This window comes from Cyrtonyx montezumae, unplaced genomic scaffold (genome assembly GCF_038088225.1).
Source record: "Cyrtonyx montezumae isolate F1298 unplaced genomic scaffold, pur_monq_1.0 scaffold_18, whole genome shotgun sequence".
Taxonomy (NCBI): Eukaryota; Metazoa; Chordata; class Aves; order Galliformes; family Odontophoridae; genus Cyrtonyx; species Cyrtonyx montezumae.
Genome location: NW_027071914.1, coordinates 15,060,107 through 15,081,052, shown reverse-complemented (window position 1 = coordinate 15,081,052; position 20,946 = coordinate 15,060,107). Strand labels below are relative to the sequence as shown.

Genomic DNA, 20,946 nt, shown 5'->3' with positions numbered 1-20,946 from the left:
CTCGATGAATTTTGACTCACTGGAGGGAGATGTAGAGTGCAAATTGAGCTGGGAAGAAATTCCTCACCTCTTGGGGAAGGTCAGATCCTGTATTCCTGTGTTAAGAGAAAGCTGCACGGGTAAAACTGCTGCTGAGGGATTTGATTTAGTAGTTTAGTGGGTAGGGATGGTGACAGGAGGATGGTTGGACTAGATGATCTTGTAGGTCCTTTCCAACCTTACGTATCTGTAAATCTATGAAGATTGAGGGAGTCAGTATGTAGCTAATAAGGATGGATGAGAGCAATGAGGTGGAGAGCTCTTCTGTCTGCTGGGCAGGCAGAGGGCCGCGCCCTCCCTGCTAATCACCTCCTTGCTTATCGACAAATAGAAACGTCTTCATCCGATCGGTGTTGGTCTATCTGAGGGGCCCAGGAGACACAGCAAGGGGCAGCGGGCGCTGACTGGAGCACAGGGCGTGCTGCCACGAGCAGAACTAACCCGTCCGCTGTGAAGGTGGCAGAGCCGGGCACGAGCTGCCCGGAGAGGGCGCAGCCAAACCCACCCGAGCGGACCGGAGACGAGAACCTCATACCCCCGCAGCTCCGGCCCGGGATCCCTCCGTACCCCGCCCCCGGTCCCTCCCCCGCTCCTCCCGAGGCGGGGCCGTGCCGGGGCCATGCCGGGCGGAGGGGCCGCGCTGCGCCGGGCGCTGCTGGGAGCGGGGCGGTGCGGGGGGAGCCGCGCCGCCATGGTGAGCGGGGGGTGGGGGTGCTGCGGGTGCGATTGCGGGCACGGTGGGCTGTGCTGAGGGCTCTCCTCTCCCAGCCTGACTGATCGTACGGTTCTCTTTTAACGGCGGCGGTGTCTGCGTGCGCCGGGGAGGAGCGGGCGGGGCCGTCCGCTGCTCGGCCGGAGAGCGCCACCTGGCGGCGGCGGCGGGGAGGGACGCGGGCTGCGGGCGGACCCCCCCCCGCTCCTCGGCGAGATGAGCGCGTGTGTGAAAGGATCCGAGTGGGACAGGGCTTCCCCTCGAAGCATTGAGTTCGTAGCGCGTGTTTGAGACCGGGCTGTTCAGATGTAGAGTCACATCCATCGCCCGCACGCTTTGTAGGTGTTCTTAGGCCGTTCCCGAGCACACGTTGGTTGCTTCTTCTCTCCCGGGTCTGTGCCCCTGGTGGCTTCAGGGGAAGACACTTTTTGATTGAAATAAGACATATCTCAGTGCAGGTGCTTTGCAGGATCTGGTGCTTTATAGCAGTGCCTTGTAACCATGGTGTCATTTTAAGTTCCTTTTCACTGCAGGTGGAGAAGCTCTCTGTTGCTCCTGGGGTGACACGTGCTTGCTATTTTTAAATCCATCCCCTCTTCCCTAGGAGTGGCAGGACACGAGCCATGCACAATGCCATCTGCTGCTGCTGTCTGCCTTTCCCAAAGCAGCTATTCCCCCGCTGTCCCCTTCAGCCTGTAAATAGTGTACCATGTAAATAATCTGTTACTCACACGGCAGAGCAGAATAGCTGGAAGTTCACCCAGGTGATCTGGACGGCTCAGGTGGGCGTGTTGGGTGCAGGTGTGCTGCTCTCCATGCCCATCCCACGGAGCAGTGCATCGTTCTGCACAGAGCCATCTATCCCAGCTTCAGTGACCCGACAGAACAGCACTCCTGGCTGATCTCAGTCACAAGAGTTCAGCTGATCTCGGGGTGACACTCTCTGCTTTTCCCTCAACAGTCTTCCCAGTCCCACTGGCTGACGGCAGAGGAAAGGAACCAAGTTTTACTGGATCTCAAAGCTTCGGGCTGGTCTGAGGCAGGCGAAAGAGATGCCATCTACAAAGAGTTCAACTTCAACAATTTCAATCAGGTAACTATCGCTGCAGCCTGTTTTTAACGCAGAGGAAATGTAATTGCTCTCATTTCCATGCAGCCCCGATGGGAAAACATTTGTAGGTGGAACTTTGGGAGTATCCTTGGAGGGCCAAACCCTGTGGGGTTTTGCCTCAGTGAATCGTTCTCTGATTCTGAGCTCATTAGGTGGGGTAAAGTAAATCCATTTTGTAGTTGTTAAGTAGATTTATTCTAATATTATGATTTCTTGATGATAACAATAGAGTCAAGGTCAGGGTCGGTTTTATGGGATTAGACAAATAATACTGGATCCTATTTATTTTTTTTCTCATTACTAATGCTCCTCAGTTAGTGCTAGAAAATTGCAACTGTTGGATAGCGGGATTTGTTTTGGGGTGGGGGGGCAATGAGAAATGTGGGTAAATTTAAGAACACAAACTTTTGGGAGGTAAGGTGAGGAAAGCAGGATGGCTTTCACCTTCCCAGCAGGAAACCAGCACCTGATTTGTTCTTCAGTTGAATCCTCATCACTGCTTTTGTGCATCCCAGCAACTGCTGCTTCTGAGCAAAGTCACAGAGAGTTACAACGTGTTAACATTCCTTTTTTAGGGATGGGATAGTTTTCTTACAGCATCAGAAAACAGCAAAGCACGTGGAGGGGATGGAGAATGCCAAGCCCTGGGCGCTGCTCTCCTTGCCTGCTCTCAGTCCTGAGTTATGTGGGACAAGCAGAGCTGCAGCAGACAGCACAGGGGCAGTCCATGGGAGAGGGATGACGTGGACGTCTGAGGGCAGAAGGTCCCCTTCAGGTCCTGGAAGATGGGTGACATATCCCCATTTGTGACTGCAGAGGGTGTCTGTGTTACTGGTGGGGGCATGGCGTGCCCTGCTGGTGCAGGGGGAGTGTTTGCCATAACTCAGTGAAACAAACTGGTGCACCTCTGTTCTTGGTGCCCATGTTTCTGACAGCTGCTGAGAAATGCCGTGTTTGTCACGACTTCAGGAACAAAGAACTTCTAGGTACAAATTCTTTTATTTCAGTTAAGGCATTTTCTGTTTGCAGTCCTGACAGTGTGAGTGTCCAGTGGAAGTCAGAGCACTGAGAAGTGCCATTTCCACAGCAGCCTTCCCTCTGCCCTCAGCACGTGGCACAGAGTCAGGTGTGTCTGTGGGCAGCAGGGCTGACGTGAAAGGTATTCCAGATTTACGTTTTGCAGATGATATTGGTGTGGTTAATGGCTTCGTTGCCTCTTTTATTACTTCTTACAGATAATGTTCGTGATGCATGGAAAGTTCTGTGGCTTTAAAATCGATGCCAGGTTTACAAAGTCTGTATATGTCAACAGATGTTAAGAATATAAACACAACTTTTATTATAAAGTCGTGCAAATGTGTAGACATGAACTTGGTTTATGTATATTATTTTCAGCATGAGGATGAAATGAAACTTCTGTGAAACGAGAGTTATTTGGATTCCTGAAGCTTTCAGGCCGAGATTAGCTTGGTTAAAAGCCATCAGAGCCAAGCTGCCTTTTTAGCAGCTGACAAGCTAATGACACTTCTGGCTTAGGGAATTACTTTGTGACATGGAACTTGAAACTGTTGATGCTGTTTGTTAGTCTGAAGATACATCTTCATGGAAATGGGCTTTGGAGATGCAGCTCTCTGAAGGGAAGCTGGAAAGCAGCCTGCAGCCCTGGCTGGGAGCTCTGTGATGGCTCTGCCCTGCGGGCACCGACCACACAGCGCTGCGTCGTGCTGAGCACGCCTGGTTCTGCTGCCATGGTGCATCTGGGGAAACCTGAGGGCTGGGCAACCTGCTCCCAACTCCCTCAGCATCCCCTGGCTCCCTCTCTGCTGCTCCTTGGGGCCGTGTTCATTCTGCCAGACCTGTCTCCTCTGATGGGGCTGGGGGGGAAGCAGGCAGCGTGGTGGCCTTCCTTTGTCATCACACCAAGGATGCAAATGCCACTGGGAGATGCCACAGGTGGGTGTGCTTGCTGCTGGCCAGGTTCAGTATTTACAGCTGCTCTCTTCGACAGAGTAAGCTTTCAATGAAGTGTGTTGGGTTTATTTCTTCGAACCTCACATCAGAAGTCTCCGTAAGACCTCTAATGTCATTTTGTAAACTGACAGGAAATCAAACACTCGAAGGCACTTTCAAATGTGCTTTCTGTTTTGGAGATGTGAGACACAGGTGAGGGATGAGCCTGAGGTGGAGGGCAGTGTGTGGGGGGAATGGAAGCACGCGTGGTTCGCTGCACTGGGGGAGTCTTCTTTTGTAAGAGCTTACGTAGAGATGTGCAAGAAATCTAGAGCTGTTCTGTAGCACATATCCTCATTTTGCATGCCTGGTGCTAGCTGCATAGCAGCTTGCTGCTGCTGCTCTGGCTGCAGTCCGTGCCAGCCCTGCCCTCATCTCCTCCAGCACATTGCTCCATCCTCTGTGTGGATCAAAGATGGAACGTTTGCATTTAGGCAGTGGGTTTCATTGCTGCTTTATGGACATAATCTTTTGGCTGTTTGTCTGAAATACGTCCACGCCTTCTGCGTATTGAAAACATAATAGCCTTTAACCTACAATCTGCAGAGTTAAAATGAGTTTTATGTAAGATATTCGGTTGTGGGCCACATCTCCAGCTTTTTATATGCCACAGTGGTCTTGTGTTGTTTCTTTTTTTTTCCCCTTCTCCATTGTCTGATAGTGAGGTCATTTTCAGTCCTCTGAGAAATGTTATTCCCAGCCAGATGCGGGCCATATATTAAAAGTAGCACCTGTGGCTAATATCACAGCAGCTTACCATAAATTTACATGGTAACTAGGATTATATCTGTCAAGACTGTTAAAAAATGTCTAGATTTAATTTGATTTCCAGTATTGAAGGAGCTCTCCAACATTTTGCTTCATAACTGTATTTTAAAAGTTAAAATCACTCCATTGTTAAGTTTTATAGCACTCCCAGTGCCCATTAAGTTGATTTGTTAAATGGAGGTCAGAATAAAGCAAGTTGGCTGCATTAGGATCGGAAACCAACCCCATTTGCCACAGATTCAGCCCTCGCGTGTGAATCTTCGTGGAGCCCGGGCACTGATTGGTTTCAGGTGCTGCTCGTGTCGGCCCTGCTTAGCCTGGAGGAGCCCCAGCCCCTCCTTGGCAGCACTGGGAATCCAAAGACGAGCTCCTTTCCATTTGGTTGGGCAGAATTTGCTTTTTTTTAGTGTCACATTGTCCACTTGCCCCCTGTGCTAGTGTTTTGTGCTAGGCTGCCTGTTGAATGAGCAGACTTAATGTTTTCTTGTTTGTTATCCATCTACATAGGTGCTGTTTTTCATATACTCTTTCCTAACCCGCTTCATTTTCCATTATCCTTTGAGTCCTCTCCCATATGCCGTGATTTGTGCACCTGCAAAGTTATGAAAGTATTTCTTTTGGTAGTTATGTTGTTCACTAACTTCCTTGCGTTTATGAGCATAATAACTGATTTGCAATAAATCAGGATTATTTACAAGCGACTTTACAGAGTTGAGAAAATCTTTGTATCTGAAAATAATGACTTTCTGGCATGTCTGCCTGCTGACATTCTCCTTTATTAGAAACTGATAGTGAAATTCTTGGGACTGGCAAAGGTTAACGTATGGGCTAAAGTAGTGTGAGTGAGGTGCTGTGAGTGTCGGAACGGAGTGAAGTAAGCATGTGTTATTGCAATAACACAGCTTCCTGGGCTTTGTGCTCCTCACTGACTTGGTGCACAGCACCTGTGCCTCAGGATGGAGGGTCAGGCTCCAGCTGGGGTTCTGGTACCCCATCCACTCCTCCATTTCTCCATCCACTCCTCCATCCACCCATCCATCCATGCACTTTCCACTCCATCCACCCACTCCTCCATCTACCCACTCTGCAGCCAGGTCATTTACAACCTTAACATCCTCCATGCCCGGCATTAGAGGTGGTGATGGTCAGCACATCCTGCTGCCAGTAACCTTTCCACCTACCCAGCAGTGAGCATGTTTTCTCCAGATGAGCAGTACTGCAAAGCAGGTGGAAGTATGCATCTAGGCAGAAATGGAAATCCTCAGTGCTGGAAGCTGGGAAGTACTGGATTTCTTTTCTCAAGGCTAGCAGGGTACAAAAACATATGCACTCTCAGCCTGTGCTCTGGGACATTTTCAGACTCATGTTTTGCTCTTGGCAATGTTTTAAATAAAGTTACCTAAGTGGCAACTGATGTGCCTTATGTCTTTTAGAGTCCTTCCCAGCTCAGCCTTTCCCTCCACACTGGGATAACCGTGTTGCTGTAGAGCCTGCTGTGTGTTGGCCCCAATGGCAGCTGCAGGTTGCTGCCTGATGCTGTCCCCTGTCCTCAGGAGCTAAGTGCAATTAGAGATGCTCGTGTTCTGCATGAGCTGAGTCGTGGTTCTCCAGAGAATGAACCCTTGGTTTGATGTCTGTAACTGTCTGTTGTGTTTCCCATCACTGTGTTTGCAGTGCTGAGCGTGTCGTGTCTCGATGTAAGCAGGATGCTGCTGCCACCTGCCCAGCTGACCTTTGGGCTGCTCTCCAGCTGCCTCCAGCACAAGTGCTTCCCTTAAGAAGATGAATTCCTTATCTCTTTAATAGGAATTATTGCAGCATTGTTTCAGGTATTAAGCTGAAAGTGCGAGAAGAAATAACGTGTCAAAACGCCCTTTGGGCTCCACAAGCCTTCCTATAGGCTGGGAGCAGAAGAAATGCTTCCCTGTTTTTTCTCAGCCATGGTTGCTCGCTCTGTGTGGATTACAGGGAACGAATGTTGCACGGAAAGGCAGCAGACATGAGCAGGTTGTGCTTGCTCCCTGCAGACCTCCCTGGGTCCGACTGCACACCTCTGCAGGGGGAAGGCAAGGAAGGCAAAGCTGCTCATTGGGTTACTGTCAGTTAACGAATCCTCGTGTCTCGTAATTCCTCATTACAATAAGATTTATTTAATGGGGGGCGCTGAGAAGATGCTGATTAAGTGCAAAAAGCACATCTCTGCACATTGCTTGTTTAACCTTTCGCATCCCCGTGCTTTCGGGCTCGTGCCTGGCTGCGTTTCCAAGCTGCAAATCGCCCTCTGCGCTTTTCTCACTTTCTCCAAAAAGGAGCACGAAGCAAAGCCACGCTTTGGGATGTGACCCTCTGCAATTGCAATTAAAAATGGACTCTGCCTGGCAGAATCAACTGCAAGAAAACCGCAGCGCTCCTGCTTAAAAATTAACCTATTGCTTGCCAAAAACCCATCAGTCCCACTCGGCCTTTCACGGCCCTGCTTGACACGTTAACGGGTTGGAAGGCGCGGGCCGGCGCTGACCTTTCACATCTGCAGCTCTCACAGTAGGAATCTCCACTCGCCGCTTCCTGTCAGGGCGGATTAGGGTGATGAAGCCCAGCGCTCGCCCTGGCTGCCATTTCGTTTTTGATCAGAATTATTTCTTTCACAAACAATCACGTTTGCTAAAACGTTACATCTGCTCTGAAAAGCCACTGGCAGACCCGCGGTTTATCAGTGTGGTGCGTGTGTAATTTTTCATTCGTCTTTCGTGAAGCTGTAAACCAGCTTCACATGGGTTTGGGGGAGAGCTTCCCATCCTCCTTCCCCTCTCTCCTCTTCTCTCTCTGTTCTCTTCCTTTAGTTTCGTTGGGTTGAAGCATTGAGGACCACAGACTGGACACCGCCCGCTGTCACTGCCCTGTAGGAAAATGGGATTTTCTTTCAGGTTCAGAGCCTTCATTCACTGCAGGTGTGATTTTTCCATGTGCTGGGATGAGAATAGCAGTGGGCATTCCGATGCGTATTTCTGGATGGCCAAGGTGGGAGAGGCTTTGTTCCACGGTGTGTGATGTGTGCTGAGGTTGTCGTGTTGCTGCACGCATCTTTTAACACCCAGTCTGATATGGAGATAGAGCTGTACAATGTGTTTCCCTTCATGGTGTGCTCTTGTGAACTCCTAAAGGAAGTGTGATGTTCAGTGGAGGACTGGGAAGTGGTATCTGCCTGCTGTCGTGCACATGTCTGCCTGTTCCCAGCAAAGCAGGAGATGTGTTGGGTTGCCTGTGGGAACCCTTACAGAATGAAGGATGACTGATATTGGAAAGGACCACTTGAGAACAAGGCAACCAGCACGAACCCACGGACCATCTCAAAACTCCCCCCTCTCAAAAGATGGGAGAATTCCCTAAGAGAAACGTGGGAAGATGTCTGCTCCTGCTCTTCTTCCAAAGGCTTTTGTCGCTTCTGGGCTTGAAATGCCTATATGCAAAATAATGGTTGAATATTATGGTGCCATACACGAGAGTAGACTGCAGTACTCTTGTTCAGCCTCACGCTGAGTTTGGTGTGCTCACCTGAAATCTCTGTCCTACCAAAAAGGTGCACATGTCAGTTGTTGTCCAGGACTCTAAAAAAGGCTGCGGTGCAGTGGTAAGAGAATGGGGAAGGATGACAAAGTCACGAAATGGGCTGATGCTTCTCTTAATCCATCACAAAGCAATGCCTTTCTTATCGCTCTTTGATGTCTTCTCAGGATCATAAAGGGCAGAGATTTAGAGGATTAGCAGAGGTGGGGTATGCTTACCCTTGGATATTCAGCAGAGGGTATTTTGTATATTAAACTGGAAATGTGTGTAATCTTGGCCGAAAGACCAAGGGAAACTTTGCCTGAGTGCTCCTTACGTTATCAGCTGTAGGTATGAGAACTCCGTGTCTGCAGAGTGAAATCATTCCCTCGCGTGCAAGTTAGGAGCATTTGGAGGAAAAAAAGGAAATTTTAGTTCTGCTGTGGCCAGGTGTGTTCCGTCCAAAGCGTGAAGCAATGGGATGATGAGCTCCCCTCTTCTTCTGCACTAATTTGGACAAGCTTTCCATGTAATGAAGCACCTAAGCTCCATAGAAGAAGATCTGGGCACATCAGCACAGTTGAGACATTGCAGGACAGATTTCCCTTTGCTCTGCAGAGGTGGGCACGGTGCTGAGGTTGGGCACTATGCGGCCATTCTGCTGGCTCCTCACATCCTCATGCTGGGCCAACCATTTCTTTCATGAAATACAGTTATCATTGTTCTCTCAATCGCGCTGCTAGGAGAGATACTATTTGAAGTGCCTGATGGCTTTAGCAGGTGCTCAGTTAATGGGGGGCTTCGTGGTGCTGTTTAAGGGTTGGAGGTTGGGTGCAAAAAGCTCATTTTAAGAAGTCACGTTTGGTGAAATTGCCCTTTTATTTGCTGTAAACCTCCTAAGTGCAACCTTTACGTTCCTTGGTGGAGCTGGAGGATTTCTTCCACGTTCTCATTCCGTCGTGAAACTTCTGGTTACTTTCTGTCCCTGAGCAAGAAGGAGCGGCGTGAGGGAAAGGACGAGTGATGAGCTGCATAGGACCTCTGCAGTCTCATTTTTGAGTAAGTAATGGCGTGCTGAAGGAACCAGAACTGTAGAAACAAAAAGAAGAGCACAAAAAGAAGAACACAAAAAGCGTTCATTGCGAATGCTTCTATAGAAAGTGACAGGCTGCAAACGCCGTGTTGGAAAACCCTTGTGGTGGCATCTGATTTTAGCTGACTTGGGTTTGTTGGTGACTGGTGAATTGGGAACACACCACTAAATCTTTGCCTTTGTTCACTTCTGTTGCTTCATTTTGATGACTCTGAGTCCCCAGCGCCGTGGGAGCGAGCGATGGGAGCAGCCTGGCCATGTGGGGATGGGACCTTGTCACTGCGTTGTCTAGGGGGTTTGAAATGTAGGGCTTCTGTGTGTTTTGCAATAGACATTGTGGACAACTGCAGTTAATTTTATGTGCCTGCAGGCAAATGAGTGCTCTTTGCGATACAGTCGTGTTGAATCCCCAAAGTCTTAAATAGCTTTGAACCTTTTGTTTAAGAAAGAACAACTTTGGGGAGAAGTTGGGATGCTGCTTTAGGGCACCTCGCTTCAACTCTGTTGGGGCTTATAAATCTTTTTGGTGGATTAGGTGATTGATTTGAGCGTGAAATCTGGTCATTGAATCACTGTGAGTATTATCCACTTTCTGTTACGAAGCCCAGGTGCAATCACTTACTGTAACAAAAACGGGAATAGGAAAAATGATCTTTGGTGCTGCTGGAAAAGTAAAAATGCGATGGGGAAGAGGGTAATAGATGTAACATTTTGTATCACATTATCACCAATATGAGAAAAACAAGTTCAGCAGTTATGGAAATGCTGACATAAGCAAGCTTGGGAAAGATATGGTTGGGATTTGTGGAGTGAGTTGCAGGTCTCGTGCATGTGGTGGATGCGATGCAAGAGTCAGTCCGGAGCAGGAGGAGCAAGCCAGTGCTGCTCCACCTTCCTGCCAGCCCCTTCTCTCCACAGAAAAGTGGTATTTTTTGGACCCATTGGGTCTCAGGTGGGGCAGGTTGTGCCTGCTCCTGCTTTGTGTCCTCGCAGAGGTGGCTGCCGTGCATGGAGGATGCAGCCTTGGTGCAATGGCATGGCAAGGCATGGCGTGTCAAGGCTCCACGTGGCATCACATCCCCCTGCAGCAGCACCTGACCTGGGTCACACCGTGGGGACGTGAGCCTCCCTGTGCAGCCAGCAGCCTTGCTGTGGACAGAATTCCTGGAATCACTGTCTGTCATCTCCTGCAGTGCTTGACATTGTACGGTACCTGCACGAGCAAACGCCCCCTGGAAGAAAGGCCATGCCTCAGAGCTCCAGCTCTGATTGCCTCCATTTATTCTTCATGTTCTTCAAATTGGTAAATCATATGACAATAAACAGAAATACCCTCAATGAAGAGAGAAGGGGAAACTGTTGTTTATCTGGTCAGGTGGTTTAGATTAGCAGTGATGCTGGTCTGTATTATGTTACTTTAAATCATAGTGTCCCAACAGGACATAAATTATGAAGATTGTTACAGTATGTTTCATCCAATGTAAGATCAACAAATTGGAATAATTTTTTTTATAGGAAAATCAGTGCTTTGGCAAGGTTATTGTTGAAGAATTTAATTTAACTTGAGCTTTGCTTGCATTATTTCTTAATATATAAAAACTATTTGCATAATGTATGAAGTATAAACATTTTTAGAATCAAAGGCCGGAATGCCTTTTCCAAGATTACATAGAGTGGCAAACTACTTAGAATAGATCAGTGTTTGTGCTTTTGCTGTCAGAAATGTTTGATATAGAGCTGGCTAGCTGGTTTCTTCACCGACATAATTGTAAACAAGTGTTGGGAGACAGAAACGGCGTTCTTTGTGGAGCACAGTGTAAAGGTTTTCACACAGGGGGTGTGGAATAGAGGGCAGCGTTTGCATATGAAGAGGGCACTTTTGTGAGGGAGCAAAGCAGTGTTTCACCTTTGTGCAAGGGATGTGTGCGGCTCAGTACATGGGATGGGAGCTACAAATGAAGAGGAGCATAGTGAAGTTTTGAATGAAGGCTTTTTCAGCTGTTTTGCTTTGTTTTATACAGCTTTGCATTTCTTTATGGAGACAGCAGTGGTGTCCCAGTGTATGCCAGCGTGCCTGTAGTGCTCCACAGCCACACTTCCACTAGAGGATGGAGGGATGGGACACGTGGCCTTGGCACACTGCTTCCCAGGTTCCCTGGAGGTAGTTTGGGCAGCCCAGACATGGGGAAGTGTCTTTCAGAATGAATGCCAGACCTCACGGGCTGCCTTTCACCTTCTTAAACATCAGTTGCGTTCTTCGTTGTGAGGTTATTTTTGCATATATATACGGTGGGAGTATTTCCTAGTGGGATGAGAGGAATGATGATAACACAAGCCCGTGGGTTTTTCATGGGAGCACAACGCCAGATATCACAAGATTGAGTTAAACCCTCATGACTGGCTGCACACAGCTTGGTATAGCTCAGCATCAGAGAGCTGCTCCTTTGCTCTGCTGGCCTGGCACTCACTGGAAGCTGGTGATGTAGGCTGGGTGCTGCAGTTTGGACACGGGCTGCAGTGATTTGAGTTCACTGTTAGCAGTGCCAAACTGCAAAGGAGAGCGCGTGTTCCATGCTGTGCACAGGGAGGGTTCATCCTTGGGTGGGTGGAAAGCAAACGTGCTGAGCACGATCATCTCGTGCCGTGTGTGACAGCCTCACTGTAACGTGATCTGCTTCGTTTCCCACTGATAAATGGTACTGATGCAGCACGGGTGGGTGTGGAAGGGAAGACAGGTAGCCCTCGCACTGCACAGGGCCAAGGTTAATGCTACCTCCAGCATTATAATGACAGATGGGAGGCAGAGCCCTTAGTGTACTTGCGATTAGCATATGGTTTCCTTGGCTGAGCGTTAGGAAGCCTCAGTACTCCCTTTGTTAACTCACTTTTGCGCTGTAAAACAAATAAATAGTCACGTTGCTGGGCCTTTGGGCTGTTTTTCTTGAGTCTCTCCATTCCTGAGTCAGCTGCCGTGCTCAGGGGATGCGCTGCGGTGATGTATCACCGGGATGCGGTGATGTATGAGCGCGACATCTCGACCCGCGCCGCTTTGATGTGGAACTCGAGATAACGTTGGCAAGCGCCGCAAAAAGCGGCGTGTTTAAAAAGCGTTAAGATGAATGGATTCCTCGCTTAACAAGTGTGAAAGGAAGAATAATAGCAGATAATAGCCCAGGGATCCCACGGTTCTCCCGAAGCTGTTGAGCGGTGGATGGTATTTCAGCTTTCCTCCCGCTTGTGAGCGGCACCCGGCCCTGCTTTTCCCATTCTCTGGCAACAGAAGTCGCATTCGGTTTTGTTTGGTGATAGCATTGTGTTTTGTTTTGTGTTTTGTCGCTTCTCAGAGCTTTCTGACTTGACTTTTTTTCTGTTGTTGTTTAATAACTTTATTAGGTTAATGCGTTCTTCTGAGAGTAGCTCTGATTTTTATCTCGTGGAGGCATGCTATGGCATGGTGGAGTTTAAAAACCATTTTAGAAGTGATATTGCAACCGAGACACCCTTAGTTTTTAGCTCTTTCATGATCTTAAAAGACATGAGGGTGCTGGCACACCCAAGGATCTCCCTGTCTGCTCGGGGTTGCTTCGCTCATCACTTTCCTGGTGCTGTTCCTGACTCATGCAGGGCTCTGTGATCTTCCAGGACTCGGGCGATGCATCTAGCTTAGAGTAACCTGCATGTCCGGGTGTTACTTCAGACAAAACGTCCTAAAAGGTTTACATCAAACATATCTTCCTCTCATTCCCAAAAACCGGAATGCTTCATAGTTCATAACGCAGCAGAGTCTCTTTTCTAGAAGCCATGAAGAAGTCCGAAAAAGCAGGCATCCTTTCCTGCCCCCCTCTTTGTTTTTCAAAGAAAGATTGGAAAATGTCACTGATGGAGGGGCTGCAGAGCTGTTGTTGTTACGTGAAGGTCCTGATGGCGTTGTGTTGCTGTAAGCTGAGCGCTGTCCCAGCTCACCGAGCAGTGCGTGTAGGTCTGATCGGTCCCGCCTGCCGCTGCACTCTTGACAATGATCTTGCACTGCAGACTGCTTAATAATTTTCATTATTTTTAATTAAAGTTGAAGAAGTGCAGACTCCTGCTCAAATTAAGGTTGGTTGTGTTGCCGGAATGTGGTAATTACTTTAATTGATCACAAGATAGTTTCCTTGATCACCAATTACACCAAATTACCGATCGAGTTTCAAGACGTGAAGAAATGTCCGAACTGATTTTGTGTTTTCATATCTAATCAAGCCTAAATATCTTTTCCTTGCAGACCCAATTGTATTTTCTCAAAGAGAGGTTACGGCTCTACAAATATAAAGGCGATTCCCAAACAATAGCATTCCAATTCCTTTAATTAGCAGAGGAAGTATTTGGGACCGTAATGGAGATTGCGCTGCTGAAATTGCTCAGTGAAACTGTAGCTCATTTTCTTAGCAGGAGATACTTATATTTTGTGTATGAGCTGAAGCCCCTCGCTTTCACAGCGAGGCACGCACGCGAGCACGGGTGCACTGTGTGCTTGGGAATCCCTCGTGGGATTTGGGCAGCCCCATTCCCAGTAACCCAGGCGTGTTTGTTCATCAGAGCTGCTCGGATGCTCACACAGACCCTGGTGGGGGACGCACAGACCTGGTGGAGCTTTCCATAGGTCTAATCTGGATTTTCTTCTGCTGCTCTTTGTACAAAGGCAGCGTATTGGCAGTTGCAGTGCTGCCTTTAATTTTCTCTGCATGATGTGGAAATGAATAGGTCGCTAATGGGTTCCTTAAGACATCAATCCTGATGGAATCGTATTGGATTCCTGTTATGAGCCTGAGTGAAGTGTTTCAGAACTATCAGTGCACTGTGTCTCGAATTGTCGCTGGTGCACGTCGTGCTGCTCTCCGCTTCAAAGCGTGCTGCTGAAACATGGCACATCTCTTAAACGTAATTGTTCGCTCCGAGGAAAATGAAACCAAACGAGAGCTTCAAGGGAAGTTGGATTCCCCGAATTTTGGAATGCTCTTGGGTCAAGGAAAAAATCTTTTTAATTGCTGACAGTTTGGTGATTTCCAAATGACAAGCCTCATTGGAATGATTTTCTCTGATTATAACGTTTGCATTCATTGGACTGGCAGAGCGACTAACAAAGTCATACTTCATCCAGGCACCGATGCCATTTTTTTTTTTCCTTAAAGGTTTTTGTAATTTGTGAGAGGAAAAAAGGCTGAAACTATTATCAGCCATTATATGTTATTCATTGACCACATGTTTGTTTGAAGCGGCCATCGCTTGGTGGAATGTGGGCTGTGTGCATTCTCTTCCATAAATTAGTGCTAGGAACTTACCTAGATCAGATAGGTCTTTGTTGAGATCGTTGCATTCTAATACGAACCAGACTATAACGTGGATGTTACTTCTGCTTTGCATGTTAATTTAGGTCCCAGCCCTGATGGATGGAGCACAGCTTGAATAAAGCCCATTGACTTGGAGGCGTTCTGCACACGCACTGAGGCCCTTTGGACCCCAATGCATAATTGCATTCTTGATTTACATGGACGTTCTCATTTTCTTTATAACGCAGTGATTTGTTCTTAAGCATCTTGGCAAGGGCATGCTATTATTTTCTTCTTGAGCCCGTGATAAAACCTGCATCCTGGGGGAAAGTGCTGCGCAGAATATAGGGGCAGAGGATTGGGAAACCCATTTTAACTTACTTATGGTAAAATATTTTCTCATAAAGCAGAGAGGCAAAGCCACCTGCCTCCTTTCTCCCCCCAAGTAAAATAAATAGCAAAGTAGTTACGTGAGAGGATGTGTTTCTGGAAATGGTACCTATCCAGTGTGGGAATACTGTGGCATGGGCCCTAGTTAGAAACAGCACATTGGCAAAGGCGTAGTGAGGGGTGAGGGCTGCTGAGATGGATGATTAAAACCATTTTCAGGTGCCAAGGGTAAAATCATTGCTCCCTTGCAACAGCTTTGAATCTTGGAAGTAGTACCATTGAGCAGTCATCCACCAGGACCTGAGGGAGAGGATTTTGGTGAGGTCAGGGAGCACGTGGGTGGCTCAAGGACCAAAAACTTCTCCAGCAGGTTCTGAGATTTCAGAGTGAATCTTGCTTATGTCCTGGCAGATGGAGGAAGGCTTTCCTCTCTGTTCTTTCTCCCCTAGGCGTTTGGATTTATGACACGAGTTGCTCTACAGGCAGAGAAGATGAATCACCACCCAGAATGGTTCAACGTCTACAGCAAGGTAACGTGCCCACCAGCCCGAATTACACACACACACCAAAGCACCAGAGCACCCTCTGTGCCCTTCCTGTGCTTTATGTGCAGTGGATGAGCAGAGGGAATGGAGAGATGATGTGTCTTTCTCTAGAGATCTGAGACTTTAAGGAGATGCTGTGACTGGCACCAGGCATCCAGCTGTTTGTGGCTGTCAGCAGCGTGGCTCGGGGCTGGCACTTGGCCTCACTGGCTGAGATCTGATTGCAGATCAGAAGCTTTTAAACCTCTTCCCTAGGCAGCCTGCATGAGTGGCTGTGCTGGAAGCTCTGAGCACTCACCAGCTCTCGTTTCTGTCTGTGCAGCATGCAGTTACCTGGATGGCAGCCTGGCAGCCTAAACTTAGATTGGGTTTCTTAAACATCTTAGGCCTCTGTGTCTCAGCATAGCAGCTTATAAAACTTGTTTATAGTATTGCCTGGCTGCTGCTGGTCTTGCAGTTACAGAGGTTACAGTGCATTCTGCAACCCATGGAATAAAGGTGCTGTGTTAGGGGGCAAACTGCTGCTCTCCCATCATTTTGATTCGCTGGCACTTCTGTGTTGTGTTGCAGTATTTGGCAAATCCATGCCTGTCCCATAGATACACCTGGAGGAGCTGTTGGTAGGCAGGCACGGCTCCTCCACGGGACACCAGCCAGCCTGGCTGCAGCACTCAGCGCTGCCCTTGTAACACCTTGCTGCTCCTTCCTGGCAGGTTCAGATCACCCTCATTTCCCACGACTGCGGCGGGCTGACCAAGAGGGACGTGAAGCTGGCTCAGTTCATTGACAAAGCTGCTGCCTCCGTGTAACGTGGCTGCGTGGCCTTCTATAAGGCACTGTCTGCCCATCTCTCTGATTCTGAATGATGTCCCTCATTCACTGTAACTCCGATTTCACATCCCCCCACCCCACCCCAGAAAAAAAAGGACAAGGTATTCTGTAATGAGTGGCGTAGCTTTGTTTGCCTTTAAAGCCCAGCTCCTGGAGCAGGTCATGAATCACGGTGTGTCTGGGTGCGGTGCTGGGTCAGGCAGTGCCCAGCACACTGCAGGACAGTTAGCTCTGCTCACACCTGCAGGAGGGGAGGGGGAGCCTGGCTGGGTGCTGGCAGCAGGGGAAGCAGTATTAGCAGGATTCTTGCTAAGCTGGGCTCAGCCAGAGCTATGCTCACCCTCCTTGTAGCTGACAGTCCCTGTGTGCCCTCTGAGCCCCTGGGGTGCAGCACCAGCAGAGTGACCCCACTGAAATGCCTGCAGCTGTGGCTTTGGGGCCGCCGAGGGCACGGCTGAGGACTGAGACACACATCAAGGGGCAGCAGCTGCCAGAATCTATTCTGGGTGCGTGTGCAGAGTGTGTGGTCTCTCAGATATTCGGGATGCAAAATGCCAGTAGCTGACACACGGATACTCCTGTCGGTAAAATAGGAATGGTATTTTTGTTAATGCTTAGCAAGTGCTCTGTCACGTGCTAATTGGTGGCAGGAAGCAAGATGTGAGATGCTGGCCTTTACTGGCGCTGACTGTACTGGGGATATTGATATTAAAACCTAAAAAAGACCCAGATTTGAGCAACGTGCTCCAATGTTCTCTCCCCACTGAAGTGGTGGATTTCCCCGGGACAGCTTCAAACAGATCACAGTCATGAAGGATGAATACAAAACAGTCGGGCTGTGATGTCTCCTGTTACTGTGGGGGAGTGAATGGAGTCTCACCCGACGTTTGGACCGTGTCTGCAATGAACAGTGAAAACTCTGCTGTTAGAAACTGATGCAGAATGCCAATGCCTTGCATCAAGCCAATAAAATCAAATTCCTCCTTTGTAATTTGTTTCTTTATTATTATACATATGTGACAAAGCTGTTTAGTTTTAAGATAAATAATATTTAGTCGCTGGGTGGTCTTTGGTTTAGAGTATTGATATTTATTTACATACTCAGAAGAAAAAATCCCCACCAACTGATTTCTTCTTGAGCACCACGGTCCGTATGGCACAGAGCTGTGCAGCCACCGTACGTTGCAGCTCCCAGCCTGGGGAAGGAGCAAAACCAGCCCAAGAGGAGGAGCATGGCTTTGAAACACTCACAGCAGTGTGGTCTCCAGGTCAGTGCTTGTTCAGCTGTTAATTACTGGGGCATTTCTGAACTGTAACCCAATAGCGTGGGGAACCCCCAGTGAGCTCCTTGTCCCTGCTGCATCTCTCCCCTTCATCCTGTGGCTCCCTGAACTGGGAGCCACGTGGAGCCACCCAACCCTGTTCCTTTATCCTACATCCCCTCAGCTGTCCTTCACCCGTGTGAAGGTGATGAGTGCAGGATGCTGGGGCACCGGTCAGGGCACCTTCTCCCTGACCAAGCTGGAATTTTGTGGTAATTTATAGTGTGGGTTCAACGACAGGTACGGGATCCCAGCCAGGAAGCAGCCTGAGGCTGCACTGCAAAGAGCATCACTGGCTCTGCTCTGAACAAAAGCAGCCAGACTGTGAGCATGGGGCTTCTCCAGGTGGTGGCATCTCAGGAGCTGCTCTGCTCCGTTGCCTTGCAGCAGGTGGGCTCCACCAACTGCCCAAACCACAGCTTCCCCCCAGCCTAGAGCTTCCCCCACTGATCCAGCTTTTCTTCAGGCAGGTTTGATGGCAGCAGCATCACACCCTCTGCTCTTGCTAATTGCGTTTCCCTGCTTCCTGTGAGGCTCAGACCGTGGCCAGCAGCCACCAGGTTAAATATTCCCTGGAATCTTTGAGGTTTTTTCTGCTTTAAGGTTGTTGTGGCTTGAAGTATTTGGATAATTTGTCATGAAACAGCTTTCTCCTTGAGAGCTACTTCGGTGCATCTCAGCTGAGCCCACCTCGCTGTGTCCCCCACCGACCCATCCTGCAGCTGCTGGGAAGCACAGTCCCCACAACACTGCTCTGCAGCCACAGGAAATTAAAAACCAAGCACACGGGGCTGGGAGAGCAGAGCATGAGGGATGCCTGCGGTGCACCCCTTGCTGGGGATTGCTGCTTGGATCCTGACAGCCCTGAGGACTGCTCAGGAACAGGACCAGCCCGTTCTCCCTTCCTTTCCCCACTGAGCTGCAGGATGCACACTGGGTGCAGCAGGGATGCAGCCTCCCACCCCTGCACGAGGGCTCCTCCTTGTTCCCAGCCTGCTTCATGTGCCTGCAACGTAGAGTTTAGAAAGCTCTGAGCTTTCTGCAGCTGCTGGTAGGTGTGTGCACGTCCTCTGGCCTTTTCAGCCTCAGCTTAATGAGCCAATTGCTGATTAACAGAAGCTAATGAGATCCTAGGTTCAGTTTCTCACCATTGTTTGCACCAAGCAACAAATATTTGTGGCTTGAGCAAAGCTGCACCTCAGGATAAGCCAAACACATGTGTGTCCTGGAAGGAGCTCTCGCAGAGCAGCCAGGCTAGCAGGCACAGCGATGCTGACAAACTGAAATGAATTGGCAATTGTTCATCCCCCAAGAAAATGAAGCAGAACACAAAGCATGGACGCGAGTTCCCCCGCTGACATCAAAGGCCGTGTTTATGTAAGCACTGCTCGTGCCGAAGATCTGTTGCAGAGTTGGACCCTTCGGTGAGGAACTGACAACTCACTTGCAAACGGACTTTGGAGGCAGTCCAGGCACGGCTGCCAGCAGTGCTGTGCTGGAGCCAGGCTGGGCTGCAGGACACGGGGCTGCAGCGTGCAAGGGGAAGCTCCGTGCCACGATGGTGCTCTCTATTGAGCTGACACCAGCCCTGCTTTGGGCTCAGGCAGATGTGATGGCACTGAGAAGTGCTCAAGCACTTGTACAGCCATGGGCAGTGGAGGCAGAGCCCGTGGGAGGGCTGTCAGTACCTCTGGGATCGGTCCCCCAGTGCAGGGCTGAGTTAAAAGCAGTTTTGCCAATAATTTCCATAAATCTTCAGCCAAAACAGGCGATGTTTGCCTAAACTGCTCAGCAATGCAAACTCAATTAATTAAGAATCATCAGTGTCTGTTGTTGTAGCGCAGGATTTTTGTTTGTCCTGGAGCAGCGTGGTTTCCTCAGCTGGAGGTGACCTCACAGAGCAATGACATCAAGCAACAGCTTCCAGCACCCGCTGTGTCACGAGGTGCCATGGAGCACTCAGGCTTTTCACAGGGAGGACGAACCACCTCCAATTTTCTTACGAAATCCTTCTATTCTCTCTATGATGCAGCTAAAATATCCACTCACATCTTCCAGTTCGGATACACACGGAGCAAAGCTCCTTGTAGGCTGGAGCTCATGTGAGTGCAATGATTGGGTTCATCCTCCAGATGTTGTTTCCGTGGGAGCTGCTCGTCCAGGACCTTGCCCCAGGATTTCCCCTTTGCAGAGTTTCATGTGCCACCAGCTGGGCCCAGTCCCATCGGCCACACAGCAGTGGCACACCCAAAGCTTGTGGAAACCCAAGGCCTCACTATGATGGGACTGTGCCAGGGAATGCATTTCAGGGGGAAGCTTCAAACCTCTTTGCTAATTCGATAATGATTGTTCTTGCAATGCAATTGTTCAGTCCTCCCCGTGGCAGCCCTTCCCCCCTCGCATGTTTGGCACAGTCAGTTTTAAGCACCCTTTTAATACTCAGTGTTCACAATGAAAATCCCTCTTGGTCACACACCCTGATTTCCTTGTCTCACACGAGCCAGCTACTGTGTGCAAGCCTCCGTGCCTTAATTATATATCCCCATAATATATAGCCAGGCCTGGCTAGCGTCAGGAATCCCTGTCATAAGCACTGGAGGTTTCCAAGAGCTCCAGCAGCTGCCAGTGTAGGAGCACAGGGCACATCCCCAGGGCAGGGGTTGAGGGGAACCCATGGGGATGTGGCCAGGACCCTGTGCTGGAGTGAACTCGGCTGGGTTTGAAGAGGTCCTTGAAGGCAGGTGATATTTAATGTGAAGCTGGGAGATCCCCTCTGCAGCTGGCAGATGTGTTCTCTGTTGGTACCACCGAGCACTTGATGGAACTGTACGTGGGCCCCATAAAGCTATAGGAAGAGTGGAGATGGTGTTTTGGGTGCTGCCATCCTCGTCATTGCCTTCTACCCATACACCCACCACACGGGCTCCAACCTGGAGGAGGTGACCAAGGCTGCCCGGAGTGTTGGCATCTTCAAGGTCCTCAAGTACAGCAAGGGGATGAAGGTAAAGCACTGCTCACTGGTTAAACTGTGGTCCTTCTCCTCCTTTTGGGGTCTCCTTACATAAGTCGACCCCACAAAACCCAGAGCTGTATCTGGTACCACCAACTGGGTGCTCCCCTGCAGTCTGCTGCCCTGAGAGGGGCTGATGTTTGCAGCAGCTCGGAAATTAAAATGAAGGACGACTAATTCCTGGGTTTCTCAGAAGCCTGTAACTCAGCCAGCATTTATTTTCCCTGTTTCTCCTTCCCCCATTGAGGAGACGGATTTTTCTT

General features: G+C 49.2%; 1 protein-coding gene across 1 annotated transcript; it reads left to right on the top strand.

Annotated features, from left to right (window-relative positions):
• The first annotated feature begins 650 nt into the window (after positions 1–650).
• PCBD2 (pterin-4 alpha-carbinolamine dehydratase 2) lies at positions 651–16,329 on the top strand. Its single transcript, XM_065734893.1, has 4 exons — positions 651–733; positions 1,713–1,844; positions 15,425–15,505; positions 16,234–16,329. Exons 1-4 carry the CDS (start codon positions 659–661, stop codon positions 16,327–16,329), a joined length of 384 nt encoding a protein of 127 aa, XP_065590965.1. The 5' UTR covers positions 651–658.
• The last annotated feature ends 4,617 nt before the right edge of the window (positions 16,330–20,946 follow it).